General features: G+C 42.8%; 1 protein-coding gene across 1 annotated transcript; it reads left to right on the top strand.

Annotated features, from left to right (window-relative positions):
* Window positions 1-403: 403 nt before the first annotated feature.
* On the top strand, window positions 404-12,930 carry Cd40lg (CD40 ligand). Its single transcript, XM_057760312.1, has 5 exons — window positions 404-565; window positions 2,479-2,610; window positions 7,326-7,380; window positions 9,198-9,260; window positions 12,508-12,930. The coding sequence occupies exons 1-5, from the start codon at window positions 410-412 to the stop codon at window positions 12,882-12,884; spliced, it is 783 nt and encodes a 260-aa protein (XP_057616295.1). The 5' UTR covers window positions 404-409; the 3' UTR covers window positions 12,885-12,930.
* The last annotated feature ends 3,780 nt before the right edge of the window (window positions 12,931-16,710 follow it).

Raw genomic sequence — 16,710 nt, 5'->3', positions numbered from 1 at the left:
CATCTGTCACTTTCCTTGAAACTGGTGAGCCCCAAACTTTAGACAGTGATAGGAAAATACTGCCATTGTCTCTTAAGAAGTCTGTGACATTTCAAGGCAAGAATGAATGTATGGAAGACGAAACTTGTTTCTTCTTTACTAACAAAAGGTAAAGCCTGGAAGTAAATGATATGGGTGCAATTTTTTTGTAAAAAAAAAAAAAGGAAAGAAAAGAAAAGAAAAAACCTTTACGTAACTTTTTTTTTGGTAGCTGGGACAGAAGACTACGAAGCACATTTTCCAGGAAGTGTGGGCTGCGGCGATTGTGCGCTCTTAACTAATCCTGAGTAAGGAGGCCACTTTGACAGTCTTCTCATGCTGCCTCTGTCACCTTCTTGGTCAGAAGACACCATTTCGACTCTAAGCCAGCATGATAGAAACATACAGTCAACCTTCTCCCCGATCCGTGGCTCCCGGACTGCCCGTCAGCATGAAAATTCTTCTGTACATACTCACAGCTTTTCTCATCACCCAGATGATTGGCTCGGCACTTTATGCTGTGTATCTTCATCGAAGACTGGATAAGGTAAGGGGACCTACAAGCCTGCATTAACTGATCTGGACACTGGTTGATTTAAGTTCTACCCAAATGGTGGAGGACAGTTGAAACCTTAGTGGATTAATAGTCTTGGTGCCTAGACAGTGGCGGTCTCACAGTTTTGCCTCTGACTAAGGGATCTGAAGCCAGACAGCCTGGCTTCAAATCTTAGCTTGGCTCTTAACTGCTCTGAGATTCTGGGCATGCCAATTTATATTTCTATTGCTCTTTCTACACCAAGAAAATAGAGATGAAAATGGCACTCCTGCCAGAGATCAGATGAATCTAGCCCCGTAAATCACTTAGAATAGTACCTGGCACATAGTAAGTGCTAGACCAGCAGCAGTTACAGTGATTTTCTATAATTTGTTTCATAAAGTAAACTCTTTTTTCCCCATGAAGACAACATTTTTCTTTAAAAATTTGACCGAGACAAAAAGAACATTGATTTGGTCTGAATTTCCATTGTGTTTTGGATTAGTACAGATATGTACCATCACCTCCATTTACAGATTTTTAAAAAGATCAGAACGGTGCTGTCTGTACAATTCTTCAATGTCAACTGCCATTGTAAGCGACTCTGTTGTCCTCTGAGATGTCTTCCACACATAAATGATCGGGTATACAGGGAAAAGAGGGGACAGGGAGAGAGTAGACTGTCTAGAAAAAGGTAACTTCAGGGCTTACCTTATATCCATGTATTGGTTCACTTCCAGTGAGGGGCATGCGGGTTGTGTCACAAAATGCCAATCACAAGACTAGGAAAAAAGTCTCGAGTATCTAGCTGTTTCTAAAGTCTGGAAGTAAGGACAATGGCTAGGCATCACCTGGATGGCTGGATTTTTTCTGGGATCATTGGCTAGCCTTTCTTGAAATGAGAGCCTAAATGAAGGTCATGAAGTTCCTATCAGTATAAGGAGAGGCAGTGATGGGTTTTGAGAGCAGAGGCAGTCTGCTTGCCTACTCAAACTGAACTTCACTGCTGGGCAAAGAGACAGGTTCTGGGTCTGATTGTTTACTTATTTGGTGGGCTCTGTCAAATGGATGTATATAGACCTGGAGGGTAATGGGGAAACTATAACTCACATAGTCTCAAATGCACTATTTATTCGATTGATTTTGGATTTTTTTTCATTTTTGATACAGAGTCTCATAATGTAGCCCAGAATAGTCAGGAACTGACCATAGCTAAACCAGACTGACCTTTAACTCACAGCAACACTCCCGCCTCGGCCTAGCAAGTGTAGGGATTGTAGGCATGTTCTTCCATGACTGTACCAGTTCTTATTTTGAAAGCGGATAATCTCCACTTAAAGACAGAAGTGTGGTGTGGAAGTAGTTGGCAACACAAGTTAATAGCATACATTTAATTACTCCAATATTGGAAAAGTAAATATCTCATTCACTTCGGAGCTGAGAGACAATTTCTTTAAACACGCAAATGCTTTCTACAAGTATTAGGGAAATGAGAGATGTAATTATAAATCCACATTACAGATGAACTTCTTTAGAAAGCGCCATGTTGTGAGCACTGCCATGAAGTAGGCAAACTATCTCAGCAGCAAACTGTGTTATGGCTGATGGGAAATATGACAATTATAGGATATTGCTGTTGTGGTACATTAAAAACATAGACACCTTGTGATGAAAGGTCGCTAGAGTGGTCGTGATTTCTATCCAGAGACGTTAGATAACATGACATCTGAATCACTGGCTTTTTTAGGTTGCTAAATGGCAAGCATCAAACAGCAATAATCCAACATAATAGCTTCTAATATCCCCCATTTATGCTCTCCCAGCCGTCCTCTCTTCAGGGCTGTGAAGAGAATGTGGAGGCAGACATCATTAGCTGTATTCTTCTTCACGATGACATTTCTCATAAGCCTGCTATTTCACAACAGGTAGAAGAGGAAGTAAGCTTTCATGAAGATTTTGTATTCATAAAACAGCTACAGAAATGCATCAAAGGAGAAGGATCCTTATCCTTGCTGAACTGCAAGGAGGTCAAAAGGAGATATGAAGACCTCGTCAAGGTAAGGCGCTCAGCTCCTGGAGGATTCATTCCACTGAGAAGTTTCAGCACGTTTCCCAGCTCTGCGAACTGAATTCTGACACTAGAAATGTTTCAAACTGTAATCAGGGGTGGTGGTCACACCTTCAAGGGCAGTGCCTTAGAGGACACAGTAGGATGACAGACTGCCCCGTGTTTTAGGCCAATTTGTTCTACAGAGTGAGACATCCTCAAACTGTGTTCTATGTGAGCACACGTGCTCATAAATACATGTATGCATACACACATACGTGGGTGTGGAAATGCGCACATACGAAAAGCACAAAATGAAGACAGTGCCTTAGGGTAAAATGAAGCTAAAAGTTGGACCTGTTCACATCACTGCAATAGAAAAGGGTTTCTCTGGACAAAATGCATCCCTGCATGCGCAGCGACACACACATGCGACTACCACACAGTAGTTATGCAGTGCATCCAGTTAGAGTTTTGTATTTCTGCATTTATCCATTCATCCTTTGATATCTTCCCATCGTGAAACCAGGCTCTGATCTCCAATTTGTAGTGAAAGTAATAACTTGGCAGGCCATAAGGGAAGATGTTTTCTGTCTGGTCTTCAGTGCTTATGGTGATGCCATGAGAGTGCGGTCTTCCTTTCTGTTGCATGGGAAGAAGAGGACGCCCGTTCTCAGTGCCACTCACAGTAGAGCCCGTGTAACACTGCTCGCTTCTGGAGCCGTTTCAATCTAAAGGTTCGAAGCTTTCTAAACAACCCAGCTGTCGTCCATCTTACTATTAATTGAGTATCTAAAACATGAATTTCCAGAATTTTTCCATTTATCTGTTCACTACAAACATGAGCTTAAGGTGTTCTTTTTCCCCCCTGAAACAGAACATCAAAAACTCTCCTGTCGCTTCCCTTAGAGTGCTGATTCTAATACCTTTGGTCATCCTTTGGTAGTTTAGGAGCTGCTCTAAGAGACAGCACCCACTTCCTGTTGAGGGCAGCTCTGTGTCCACTGGGCGGGCATCTGAACAAACCAACAGAAATTCACTCTTTTTGTTGTTGTTTTAGAGCTTTTGAGACAGGGTTTTTCTGTGTAACAGCCCTAGCTGTCCTGGAACTAGTTCTTGTAGACCAGGCTGGCCTCAAACTCCGTTGAGATCAGCCTACCTCTGCCTCCCGAGTGCTGGGTTTAAAGGTGTGAGCCGCCACTGTCCGGTTCCAGAATTCATTCTTATATAAAGATAATGTGTAATCAAATAATGAAGCAAAGAGAGTAAGATCTTACTTCATTTGTAATTTGCGACACATGTGGAAGTCAGAGGACAGCTTGCAAAACTTGATTCTTTCCTGTGGATCGAACTCAGTTCCTCATGCTTGGCAGCTGGTCTTTGCCCGCTGAGCCACCTCATTGTCCTCTTTAGATCTTACATATGAACTTAACACATATCTTCCTGTGCTGTCAACAAGATGCAATTTAATCCAGTGAAGAAGATTCTAAAAGCTTATTCCTGGGCCGCTTACTGGGATCAGAATATAGCTCAAATCTGCCACTGTCTTTTAAGTTCTTTATACTAAACTAGAATTTATTTATTTAGATTTTGAAGACAATTTTGTATAGCCTAGGCTGGCCTTGAACTTGCTATGTAGCTGAACATTTGCACTCTTGATTCTCCTGCTTCTAACTATTGGCATGCACCACTATGTCCAGTTTAATCCAGGTTTTATTGTTTCCATTCTCTACAAGGCCTAATTGTTTTTCAAGTTAACTTTTTATTATGCAAGATTATAATACACCTTGCATTAACACCTGTATTGCAGAATCTATGATTTAGATAAAACCTCCATCACTTTTATTTGCAAGATTGGTAAATTCAGAAAACATCTTAGGTTTCTGCAGGGCTTATAGAGTTGTGGATGTAATATAAGGTATTGTGAGGTATCTCTAATTTTAATGTGCATAAAGTTGTGTCAAAGACGATGGTTGATAATCCCAAATAGACTCATGATTATGTTTTGCTGAACAGCCTTGGGTAAATGATTTCACCTCTCTGAGCCCCAGTTAATCTTGTATTACATAAGGGGGATGAGACTCTGTAAGAACACTACCAGCTCTGGTCTTCTCTCACTATGTTAACAATCTTCAATTTCCTTGAATGGCAGTGAAAGTGGCTTTGTCCCCCCCCCCCCGTCATTTTTCTTTCTTACAGAGAGGTTTCACAGGTGACCTGCCAATTCCCTTTGCCTTCATTTAGGTCTGATGTGGAAAGTTTCCAGAATCATCTACCCAGGATAGGAGTAAGGAAAAGTCAGTCCTGTTTATATGAAAAAGAAAGTAGAACGGTTTTAGGCACATCAGGCAAGGCCCTAGTAATGTGTTATGCCTGTCAGGGATGCCCCTTGCGTCTACTGTAGCAGCTATAGAGCCCCAGGCAAAGCCATTTTAGCCTAGGGTATAGAAAAGCTGAGATGCAAAGCGAAGTTTTCCAGTTGGTTAATCTTCTATCTTGTCCCCGTTTAGATCACCATTTCCCTAGAGATCGGACTCCGAAACAGTATTTGGAACTGCTTAGGCAAGCACGTCAAGTATAGACTAAATCCATATTAGATCTGTGTTTCCTCGGCTAATATTAGTGGATTTGGGAACATGATCTGGCTGGTTCAGAGTAACCTTGAAGTCGCAGGGTCTGATGGGATCCTAGAACTAACCAGATGCAATTCTTAGTTCTTAGAATTCCAGTCTTCTCTCCACTATCTCTAAAAAAGTGGTCACCCAATTTTCATTTAAATACCTCTCATGACTAAAAGCTCATTAACTTCAGAGACAAATATCACAGAGATGGGAGTCGGGGCTCATGGTAGGGCAAGTGGAAGCACCAGTTTGAACAGCATAGTTACACATTAAAATCTACTTCACTCCCTGTCTAGAGGGTTTAGTCTCGTGATTATCTGTCTACCAATGCCCGAGGTGCCTTTGATGGCATCAAATCGTTTCCACAAAGGGTTCGATATCCGTATCTGCCACATAGGTTTCCACTGAAAGAGAAATCATTAATCCAAGATTTCTCTGAAATTTAACTTTTAAAAGTCTATCAGTTTAAGTGAAGAGTGAAGCAAAAAAAAAAAAAAAAAAAGGCTCTGAGGAGTGTGGCTTGGGGAAAGTTCACAAAAAGGCAAAACTGGGTGCATAAAAGACAAACTTTGCTGACTTCACGTTTTCATCTGGGCCAGGCCCCAAGATCGCTGCAACCATCTAGCCCAAAGTAGTATCTTAACTTCCATCATCACACACCAGTGGTTGAAAAGACACCAAACAGTCATTTGTTTACTTGTTAGCTCACAAACATTTTCCTGTTGCTGCATTGCCGTGGTGCCCCACAGCAGCTCAAATGGAAAGTTGGTCTGTGGAGCTCATGTGAACATCTGTGAAGCCCATGTGAACATCTGTGGAGCCCATGTGAACGTTTTAAGGCTCAGATTCCCCTTTGGGTCTCTGAGCCTTATGCCCTCACATCTGGCAACCGAGCTGAGCGGATAGCTGTGATAGTCAAGACTAATACCACAAATGCCGTCTTGGAGTGAGGAAAGCGGAGGAAGGGCCCTGCAGACATTAGGTTCCAGGAATGTCAAGGAGCGCAGGACTATTAGGTATGGAAACACCACTGTTTTCTTTCCCCTGTTGTTCAGAATCGAGCGGTGAAACAGACTGAGCCAGGTCTGGGAATGCGGTCCTGTGTTCTGTACTTCATTTAATTCTCAGACCCTTTAGGTAACCTCATTCTTGCCAGACCTTTTATTCGGCCTCCTTAAAATGGCGGCCGAATAGCCTTTATCATCTCTCAATCTACACAGAAGGAAGTCTGTGTTAGCTTCCTTAAGCGTGACTAGCATTCTCTCACCTCATAAGTAGAAGAAATCTTGAAGCGTTGCACTTAGCTAATCATTGTGGTATATGGCTAAAAATCAGCATCTGGGAGGTAGGAGCAAGAGGGTCAGGAATTCAAGATCACTATCAGCTTTGTAACAAGTCCAAGATTAGCCTAGGCTGCATGAGAACCTGTCTTAAAAACACAAAACAATATGCATGGGATTGTCAAAAACGAAATAAAAGTCTTAAAAGCAAAACAAGAAACTACGTGTTTTGAAGACCATCACCAGCATTAGAAGAAGATGGCCTATATTTTCTGAATGTTGATTACTCTAAATAAGTCCAGGCCATATGGGACAGCTACCACAAAAGCACAATCAAAGTAAAAATCTGGATTTCTCCCCCGTGATCATATTCAGATCTATCCCTGCGAAGTTTCCAAGCAATCTCATTGGAACAGACCCACACCCTGCATCGTGTCTGATAATATTCTGTATGCCAGCTCCCAGTGTTGAGTTATTGCCCCACTCAGCATTATTTATCAATATCCGTCAAAGGCAGGGAGGCCAGGGTCATAGCAAGGGTCAGAATCACAACCTCTGGTCTTGGGAAAGCACTGTAATGGAGATAATAAGGCCCGGATTTTGCTTCCAGGGTCTCCCCTGAGTTTTCTGGGCTGTCAGCTTATCCGTCAGAGACAGGGACTCTCAATTGCTATGATGGAATTAACGACAGCATCTTCGTCTATATTATAATCCTCACCAGGCGCAGACAACATGGTACTGACAGTTGCCAAATGAATGAGCCCTTGAAAACCCCTAAAGCAGAGCTTCTGCCAACTAATCTTTTGCAATGCTTCTCCTTTTAGGATGTAAGTTTAAACACAGAAGAGAAAAAAGAAACCAGCTTTGAAATGCAAAAAGGTATGTTGCTATTTACCAATTTCTATAAATGCTTAAAGTGTACAAAGAAGCTTTAAGTTGACCACATGAACTAGGGAATACTTAGTCCTGGAAATAAAATAAAAGACATTGGTCGAATTGGTACCTTCTCAGGCCTTAGTGACACAGAAAGGCTTTTCATGTTCACCTTGATGAGGATATGTTCCTGTAATATTGATAATATCAAATATGAAGGAACCCCACCTCCAATACCCTTATCCAAACAATCACACAATCTGGCGCCACCTTCAGAGGACCAGATTACAAGAAAGTAATCATTTGGCAAAAAAATGGCATTCATCATTCAATGACAACTATTTTGTGGGAGGACAGTACCCAGTGGGTCTCCTGGATCAATGAATGCAATGCTCCATTCTCATCTTTGCTTATTCCTGAAGTGAGTGTGTCCTAGATAGCTAGGGGTCACGAAGGGACCTTAATGGCCCTCAAATCCAGTACACCTCTGAGAATATGAATCCCCTTTGAAGCAGCACTAAACAGATGACCTCTTCTCAGACATGGCTAAAGATAGAATACCTTATACTTACACAACCTGCTCTATCTTTGAACAGCTCTACGAATTATACTAAAGTCAACATCTACCCAAAAACATCTTGCCTCAAATTTTGTTCCTTGAATGTCTACTTATTGGATACCTTTCTGTTCTTTGAGGCTATATTATGCAAAGAATAATTACTTCCCTATATGATGGCTGTCTGACAGCAACCACAACCCTGAGTTCCCAGTGAACTTTTCTAGCAATGCTGAATATGCCCAGTACGTTCCATTGTTCCCTCCATGATCCTTCCCAGGTTCTTTCCTGTCCCAGTCATGTTCTTTTCTGAACACAGCTCTCTCCAAGTCCCTTTAGAATATAGTACCCCCAAACCAGTGATGTGTGGAGTGACTTGAGTAGCAGCAAAAGGGAAAGGGGTGCTGCTGCAGAAACTATGACATTACAAAGTTATTGAGCACAATGTTGTAGCTACACAAATCTAATGCACATGAGGAAATACACACATATTAAGGTACAGACACAATTTTATTAGGTGAAGAGGGTGCTCAGAACCTGTCTCAAGCACTGGTCTGTTGCCAAAGGCTCATCTGATTCCCCTGGAGCTTTCCTCCTCACAGTGACTGCAAGATATGTTCCGTGATGCTGTGTTATCTGCTAATTACAGTGAGATTTTAACTGTGGATGCTTGCCTTTAGACAAATCATAAATTTGACCAAATTGTTCTTTCAGATTATGCATGGTTTTGTCATCAAAACATCCTCCATAATATACCTACAAAATTCTTAGAATCAGGCTCATAACTAGAAAGAAAGTACCCACAGTTTCTATACTTAGGAAATGAGTACTTTTATTTGGGATGGAAGGCTCTTGCAAGACAAAGAGAGCTCAGTCTCGTAGTGTGAAAGTCATTTGAGCAAATCAGACACAATAATCATATTACTAACTCAGTGCCCACTACCACTCCAGTGTATGTATGGCAGGTGTTCTTAAAAGCACAATTCAAGGCAGATTTAATGAAAACAAATATTGTAGCCTGTGTCCATCTGAGGTAAGCAGAATTGAGTATTGAATATCAGGAAAAGGGATCGATGGAAACAGCCAATACAGTTTTTTAAGGTATTAGAAGCCACCCTTTCCTTCAATGGGAAGGATTGCTGGACCAGTTTTCCTTCCTTTAAGGTAAACTCGGTCACTATTCCGCTGTTGTAGAACTGAACCCGTTAATTTCACATGCAGTTGTAGGTTTCCTTGGCCTGACAGTATGTTTTTGGTTTCATTTCAGGTGATGAAGACCCTCAAATTGCAGTACATGTTGTCAGTGAGGCCAACAGTAAAACAACATCTGGTAAGTCCCATAGCATCGGAGTGAAAGCCACCTAGGTGTGTGAGTATGTGTGCATATGTGTGGGGGGGGTACCCCAAAGCTATGCAGCCTAATCATTAGGCACTTCTCTTCCTCCAGGGACCAATTTACAAACCTACCCATAAAGTCTCACACGCTGTCCTTTGTCATCAAAGTCAGCTCAAATGCACAGATGGGACTTAGAGCGACAAAAGGAGGTGGGAAAGAGTCCCAATGTTCTCATTATGTTTTTGCTCAGTGGCTGATTCTAAATGATGAATGACTGGGTGGGGGAACCATTATTTTGCAAGCATAAAAAGAGATGGCAGGTAGTGACCTCCTTACTGGGGACATCTCTCCTCCTAAGCCCTCCTCACTATGTATAAATGGGTCCCAGGAGGTCTTTTTGTGTCATCTGTCAGTCCCTGTATGATTAACCCCAGCCTCAGTGGGGCCGACCTTAGGGAAATTAAAAGCAAAATCATTTTGTAACAATCAATAGGCGCCAAGATGTTAGATTTTTCAATGAAGTAACAACAGATGGCATACTGTGATCTTTTCAGCACGGAATGCCTTTATTTCCATACATATCCTATTCCCACCCTAGCCCCTATTTTATTTCCATACATCTCCTAACGTCATTCTAGGTCCTAATCTTCCTCAAATCTCTACCTTGTGATAGCCGATGCTGTAGATCACATCTATAGATGAATGGAAACATGTATGCTAGCATAAATTTCCCCATGTATATAAAGGCATGGACGACTGCATTCTAAATTATGTGTGTGTGTAAGAGACAAAGACAGAAACACAAAGGAAGACACAATCATGTCTCTGAGGTGACTTGAGCTCCTCAGTGGCTATACCACAGAAGCACATGTATTGTATTGTGGTTCATGGTACAGACGTAAGCATTCTGGTTAGGGAATTTGGGAACACTAGGTTCGAGAGCCACGAGCCACTTCAAACTGACTTTAGACACATGCCATTCAGTCTGAGGTGGTTTTCTGTCTCACATACTCCACAGGGTAGCTTTGAATATCAATCAACTAACGTGGGAGAAGAGTTACACTGTCAAACTATGCTATTCCAGAATAAGATGCCAGTACTTAGCTTACTTCACTGAGCTATCCAGAGAGACATAAAGTTCTTCATAGAGACCAGCTGTTCCTATAGTATTTATTAATTTTTGTCATAGAACATATGGGAAAACACCACAATTATTTCTGTGGCAGGGAAACCATTCACATGATCTATTCATTTTTGCATTAAATTACAACAGAGAAACCCCTTAGAATCACTTCCTACTGGTCTTGGTCAAGTGGTACCTAAATCCTTTGGTACTTAGATATATTTAGTGGAATTCTGACTTCTTCGAAAGGCCTAGAATGGGTACTGCTTGTGAAATATCTCACAAGTCTATACCACAGTAGATCTTCACAGGACAAAGTAGGAAAGATATAGTCCAGTACACCGCAGCCCCACATTTCTGTCTTTTCTGTACGTGACGCTACAAACTTGACCAACATGCCCTAGCAAGAACTACAATGAAGTAAGGAATTACCAAAGTGAAAAAGCAGAGCCTAGTGGCACACATCTGTAATCTCAGCTTTAGGGATGGAAGCACAAAGATTAGATGGTTAAGATCATCCTAGCCTACAAAGCAAATTCTAAGCCAACCAGGCATACATGAAATCCTGTGCCCCCCAAAGGGGAGGAAACTCAGGAGACAGAGGCAGGTAGATCTTCATGAGTTCTAGGCTTGCCTGGCCACAAAACAAGTTGCAGGCCCGCAAAGGATTTGTACTGAGACCCTGTCTCAGAAAAGAAAAAAATGTAAAGGGGAGACCTAATTCATTAAACAGAATCAAATTGCCCAAATGTGAAAACATCATAAACAAACACCTTCTATGGAGAATTTGGAGTACCCAGAAATATCAGGCATGGTGAGATGCCTTCTTATACAAAAAGAGAAGTCTGGAAAAAGAAGTATCTTATGCCCTAGTTAAAGTAAGACCATCAAATAAAATATTTAGAAAATCTCAAGAAAGCAAATATACCAATACTTCTACTTCTCCCCACCTCCCACCCCTTACCCCCATCAAACTGAGCTTTCTGTGGAAGCTGAGATTTGAAATTGGGTACACACATGGCTTTGAACCCACTCAACATTGCAGCAGAGAAAATGGCACACTGTTGGTGGGGACTCTGCCGTAGCCACAAGAATATGGGTACTTTCAAGTTGGTGGCACCCACTCCAATGAGAGATGAAAACCCAGTTAAGTGAGCACGTGGTTTATTTTCATACTTCCTCCCCTAATTTAGACTTGGTCGTGGGAGGCAAGTCAGGTTTGTAAGAGTGTAAGGTAGGAGGAAGAAATGGGGTCTTTGTCTCTGAGTTGTTGCTAAACTCGGTAGACAGACAACTTTTTGTAGAATTCATGATAAGCTAAGTATTCACACTCACATGAGTAAGATTTATATGCTATGCATAATTCTGAAATCATTTGCGCTTCATTTTAAACCATTCATTCATTCATGTTTCCATATGTATGCCTGTATGAATGTACACGTAAGTGGGGGGGTGTGGGGGTATACAAAGACCAGAAGAGGGTACCCTCTCTCATCACTCTTCATCTGTTCCCCTGAAGCAGGGGTGTTCCTTGAGCCTGGGACTCATGTTTTCTGTAGGGTGAATGCCAGCATGTCCCAGGGCTCTTCTTTAGAGTCCACCTCTTCAGCCCCCTTTGTGTTGTTGTTTTGAGACATGGTCTCACTTAACTCAGGTGAGTCTCAAAGTGGCCAAAGATAACACTGACCTTGAGCTTGACATTCCCTGCCTCCATGTGGGAATTGTAGGTGGACATCCCCTGCCTGGCTATCTTAAATTCAAGGACACACTGGCTCAAAGAACTCTAAAGAGAGAAACCTTGCTGTCAACTGCTACTTTAACTTTTCCAAGTCTCTGAAATATACTTTCATACTGTCCCTGCTCTGTTGTCAAGGGATTTAGGCTTGGGGTGATCAAGTGACTTGCCCAGTTTGAAGAAAAGCCAGGTTGAAAGCTGACAATGCCTCTGAAGCCCATGTAGAATTGGTGTCTATGTTCACTGTGCCTCTGATGGCCACAAGAGGCCTTGAGAATTAGTTCTCACATAAAGTCAGCCTCTAACGTTCCACTGTATTTCCTGTTGGAATATATGCCATGCTAGGCTTCTGCTCACCAGGGATTTCCTTCTCTTTGTTACAGTTCTACAGTGGGCCAAGAAAGGATATTATACCATGAAAAACAACTTGGTAACACTCGAAAGTGGGAAACAGCTGACCGTTAAAAGACAAGGACTCTACTATGTGTACACCCAAGTCACCTTCTGTTCTAATCAGCAGCCTTCGAGTAAAGACCCATTTTTAGTCAGCCTCTGTCTGAAGTCCACCAGCGGATCTGAGAGAATCTTACTCAGGGCAGCAAACACGCACAGTTCCTCCAAGCCCTGCGGCCAACAGTCTGTTCACTTGGGAGGAGTGTTTGAGTTGCAAGAAGACTCTTCTTTGTTCGTCAACGTGACTGATGCAAGCCAAGTGATGCACGGAGTTGGCTTCACATCTTTCGGCTTGCTCAAAATCTGAACAGTGTGCTGTCCTCGGCTGCAGCAGGGCTGATGCTGGCAGCCTTCCCCACACAGCAAATCAGTTAGGACCCGCCCCCTGTTGAACTGCCTATTTATAACCCTTGGACCCTCCTCACAGGAACTATTTATTATGTACCCCAAGGCACATAGAGCTGAGATAAGAGAATTACAGGGCAGGCACAAATCCTAACGGACCCTGCTCCCTAAGAGCTTGTAACCTGAACCAGCAACTCTACTGATGCATGCAGTCAGAGAGCCCTAAGGAAAGGCCAAGGCATGAAGCACAGATGGCAGAGCTCAGATGAAAGAGCAGATAACGGAGCGAGCTCGGCTGTGTTGCTTCAGAAGCGTGTCTTTCAGTGGACAGTGCACTTGGCTTACCAGGAATGATGCACAAGGGCCGCTGTGAGCCTTAGCTCACCTTCTGTTATGGTTGGCTTGGGGTCCCCTGTGGCCCCAAGAGGTCAGTTTCTAAAGTCTCCCAGGGAGAACTGAGAAAGTCTGTCTCTACCTCCCCCCCCCAATACCCAATACTCAGTCTTTACATCTCTCCAATCTCTCTCTCTCTCTCTCTCTTTCTCTCCCACACACACACTCACACATGCACACACACACACACACACACACACACACCCCACATAGAGTCATGCACTTACTGACTGGTTCTCTTATTCTCTACCCTGTCCCTGTCTCCACCACCGTCAGGGCGGTGTAGACAGCAGCTCCTGGCCTGGCTATTCCTCCTCGTGGGATGACTGTATTTAAAGGAATCTGTTGTAGCTCCCTGCAGTCTCCATTGTTTCTGTAGTGAACCTAATGATTATGTCATTATTTATTTTTGAATAATAAAGAGCCTCTACCGTGTTATTGCTGTTGTTTAGTACTTATGGCTCTGCGCCAACTCAGGTTGAGGAGGTGAGTAGTGAAGGGAGTTTTGCCAACTTTTTTTTTTCTTTTGCTATTACCGTAAACATAGTTCTCAAGCTGAGCACGCAGCGAGCTATCTTAGTGACAGCATGCTCTCTGGAAGTCTGCCATAGCCTTTGATAGATGACATGTAAGCCTGGTCGGTGAAAGCAATCTGGGCCTCTACTTCCAACTTGCCCTGTGAAGGTTGCAAGAGACTGACATTTTCAAAATTGATCACAGCTAAGAGGGACTGGAGAGAGAGCCTTAAATGAGAAGCAGTATCAAAGCTTTTTAACCACTCTTTAGGTGGCTTGACTCTAAGCAAGAGGAAATGGAGCTGGAGCATCACTGGGGTGATTATTGTCCTTAGAGCCTTCCCACTGGAGTCCACGGGGTCCTTTCTTGCCACCTCCAACTGTGCTGTAAGAAATGAGGATATAAGAAATTTAAATTGAACTGGTCAATTTTTGCTTAAGAGAAACACATTCATCGAAAAAATACTACTGTAGAGATGAAAAAGGGAAAGAGGAAGGGTATTTCTTCATGTCTCTGCTCTTCAATAGCGTGAAGGGCACAGCAACGTCTTGACTGGAGCTCTTGCATTAGGAAAACCCAGCGTAATGCTGACGCCATGTCGGACAAACTCGTGTGTCTGCACACAACCCGCAACAAGAGACCTTTGCTATGAGCAAGAGTGATGTTCGTGGGTTTGGGAACTAACCAGAAATTATGTGCACCATGCATTTGTGCCCTCCCGGAGCAAACATCCTTCTACTATATTCACTTATGAAGGGGGTCAGGGTGGCTCAGCTACAGGGTGCTTTTCTGGCAAGTGTGATGCCCTAGGGTCCATGTAAAGCACTGAAAAAAAAAAGCCTCAGCTGACAAACCTCCACCTAAGAGGCTTGAAGGAAATGAGACAGCAGCCATGGCAACCTAGTAATGGCGGCCATGATGCTCTTACATGGTAGGCCATTTTTAGGCAGGCCAGACTCTTAAGGCTGCTTTAAGGAAGGAACCAGCTCAGTCAAAATGGAGAGGAACAAAACATATATCATAATTCTCTCTTCTTTATGGCAGTGGAATACCCATGTTGGGGAATAATCTTCCTTATGCATTTTGTCTGAGTTAGATAGTAAGGATTGTGTGGGCAAGAGACATCACTGGTTTAGTAGAGTTTGTCGCCTGGATAGATTTATTTTTATTTTATTTTTATACATTGTAATTAAAGTATAATTACATCGCATTATCCATTCCCTTTCCTACCTATAGCGCTGCCCAAGTCCCCTCTCTCTAACTCCTGCCATGTCCCTCCCCTCTCAAATTGATGATAGTCTCTTTTTCTTTGATTTTTAGTGTTACATATACATGAATTTATAAGGATGCACAAGTACATAACTATAACCCACTGAGTTCATTTTTGTTGTTTATGTGTATATGGTTTCAGGGATGCTTACTTTGTAAACAGTATCTCCTAGAACTGTCTGCACAAACAAGACCAGAACATGCAGGCAGATTTTTAAAAATAATCTTTATGGATGCATGGTCTCTAAATTTAAACATTACCCCTGTGTTTTAACTGACCTTCTTTTTCCTTGGGAGCCATTAGCTTCCAAACAAGTTCTACTTGTAGTAAGGAACATTTTTCAAAAAAGCAGGGGAGGGATGGTGGTGTACGCCTGAGAAAGCAGCATAGTTTGGGGGAGAGGAAGGAAGATAACAGCAAATTCAAGGCCAAGCTGGTTTACATAGTGATATCCAGGCTAGCCAGGGCTGCACATTCAAACTCTTTCTTTAGATTAATTAAATAGTTAAATGTTTGTAACCAGAAATAATATCATTGACGTAAAACACTGCATTTTTTTTTGTTCAAGTCCATGGAGGCATATCCCTTTCTGAATGGAGAAGAGGAGGAGTGGACGGGGACAGGGGTAGAAGGGAAGTGGCGGAGGGAATGGGAAGAGAGGAGGGAGGGGAAACTGTGGTTGGTATATAAAATAAATAAAAAATTGTTAATAAAGCAAAATAAAAACCAGTGCATTTTTCTAGGCTGCCTCCTGTTTTCCTATAATCTCTACTGCCCTCTAGATGCCACTTCCCACAGCACTATCCTGGACCTTTTCGTCAGTCTTTCACCCCAAGTAGCCAAAGGTCCTCAGCCTCTCACCTAGTTTCCTCAAGGTCCCCTTGCTCTTCTGAAAGACTGGAGTGCAGGCCTTCCCCTTCTCCTCTATGCCATAGGATCTCTCTGCTAGAGTCACGGTTTTAACAACCACCTTCAAGTGAATGCTGAAATACTTTTGGGATGCCATTGTTTGGGGTTTTGTTTGCTTTGGCTATGCTTTTGGAGACAGGGCCTTCCTCTGTAGCCCAGGCTGGCCTAGACCTCACTATGTATTCCTTGCTGGGCTCAAGTCTATAAAGATCTTCGTGCTTCCAATTCTCATTCTCCTGGGATGGCAGGAGTGAGCCTGTATACTCAGGTAATAGCTTTAGTAATCCCCTGCATGTCAGCAGTGGGCTCAGACCCTTAGACCCAATGCACGCAGATGGAACCCCTATTCTTTTTGTCTGTGTGATGGGTGGCTCTTTCAGTGTTGGCCATTCCACTGAATGCCCTCTTCCTCTACCTTGTTCAGCAAACCAGAACCCTGACTTGACCAAGGGTCCCCCTGCCTCCACCTCCCAGGCGCCTGTGCCACCATTCCTGGTTTGTTCAGTACTAGGGCTTAAACCCGAGGCTTCATGCACGCTGGGCAAGCACTCTTCCAGCTGAGCCACAGCCCTAGCCCACAGTGCTTTATAAACCTACCACTTCTATATTCCATGGAATGGTGGAGCAGGAATAATTGAAATGATCATTTTTCTAAATAAACAGAAAATGAACACAGTATCAAATATTGCTGTCTTTGCTA

Source organism: Chionomys nivalis, chromosome X, assembly GCF_950005125.1.
Source record: "Chionomys nivalis chromosome X, mChiNiv1.1, whole genome shotgun sequence".
NCBI classification, from domain to species: Eukaryota; Metazoa; Chordata; class Mammalia; order Rodentia; family Cricetidae; genus Chionomys; species Chionomys nivalis.
Note: the sequence above shows the minus strand (reverse complement) of the source record. Positions and strands in the feature narration are given on the sequence as shown.